This window comes from Akebia trifoliata, chromosome 10 (assembly GCF_017979445.1).
Source record: "Akebia trifoliata isolate Shusen 1 chromosome 10, ASM1797944v1, whole genome shotgun sequence".
NCBI lineage: Eukaryota > Viridiplantae > Streptophyta > Magnoliopsida > Ranunculales > Lardizabalaceae > Akebia > Akebia trifoliata.
In genome coordinates this window covers 12,445,659-12,446,750 of record NC_141384.1, presented here as the reverse complement: position 1 = coordinate 12,446,750, position 1,092 = coordinate 12,445,659, and the positions used below count along the sequence as shown (strand labels likewise).

Sequence of the window (1,092 nt, the reverse complement as noted above, 5' to 3'; positions counted from 1 at the left end):
AACCAAATTTGAAAGAAATTTTTTTATTTTATTTTAAAAATAACAATATCTTAATATAAAGACTTGATGTGCAACGAATAATAACGTTATTGAAAAATAAAATAAAACTATTGTGAAAAAATTCACATCGAGATACTTAGTAGAGTAGTTCGTGTGGCGAGCACTTACATACCCAGACTGTTTTGATTGATTCATAAGCTGAGACTCTTGTAAAGCATTAAGAAACTACATGTTGTAGTGCTCACAAGATAGAAGAGATGGTTGATTTGTGGATTTTATCATTCTGTGGAGTGGATGGTGGCTGTGATAAAGATGAGATCGCCGCATGATAAGATGATAACACAAGTTGGGCTAGAACCGGAATAGCACCAACTGTCAACCCAGCGCAAGCTGAAGTGAACACTATAACAGGAGGAGCACCAACTAGGAAATGCAACCACATTGGCCCCTTTATCCACCTTTGAACAATTGGCATTGCATGGTTGAATCCATAGAGTGTGCTTGCAGCACCGCCCACAGCAGAACCAATCACAGAAAAGCTATCTCTGTTAAATGGGGCAACAGTTCAACTACTTCTTTCTATTTCTTTGGAAAGAGGACCAGCACAGTGAGGACATCTTGGAGGAGGACGCTTTGAATTTTCCATTAAACCAAAGCAAAGAAACCTTCCTCGCATACAGATGGAAAGAAATAAAAAAAAACTTTTTACTACCAATACACCACCCACCATTAGTCTCTAATGACTCTACACTCTAAATGGAAAGAAATCAGTGATTTTATGTGGAGTTTCAAGTCAAACGGACTGACTTCAATTGATCGAACAGAGAGACCGAATCAGTCTCTATTGAAAAAATGATGAAACCAGGCGCAAACCCTTTTAAGAAGATGATGTGGGAAAAAGAAAATATTAATTTTATTTATAACACACCACTTATACTAGCATTGTTGTTGCTGTTAAGGGGGTGTGAAAACTGAAAAATAACGATATTACTCATTGCACACCGACCCAAACAGCACTTGCTGTTGACAGAACCTAAAACAGAAGAAAGAAAAAAATTAATATATATATTTTTTTCAATTTTCCTTCTTGCT

At 36.4% G+C, this 1,092-nt stretch overlaps 1 protein-coding gene across 1 annotated transcript; it reads right to left on the bottom strand.

Annotated features, from left to right (window-relative positions):
• Nucleotides 1-241: 241 nt before the first annotated feature.
• LOC147393144 (uncharacterized) lies at nt 242-676 on the bottom strand. The gene is made up of 2 exons (XM_086455064.1): nt 666-676; nt 242-545 (listed from the first exon to the last, which is right to left on the bottom strand). The coding sequence occupies exons 1-2, from the start codon at nt 674-676 to the stop codon at nt 242-244; spliced, it is 315 nt and encodes a 104-aa protein (XP_086311190.1).
• Between the last annotated feature and the right edge of the window lie 416 nt (nt 677-1,092).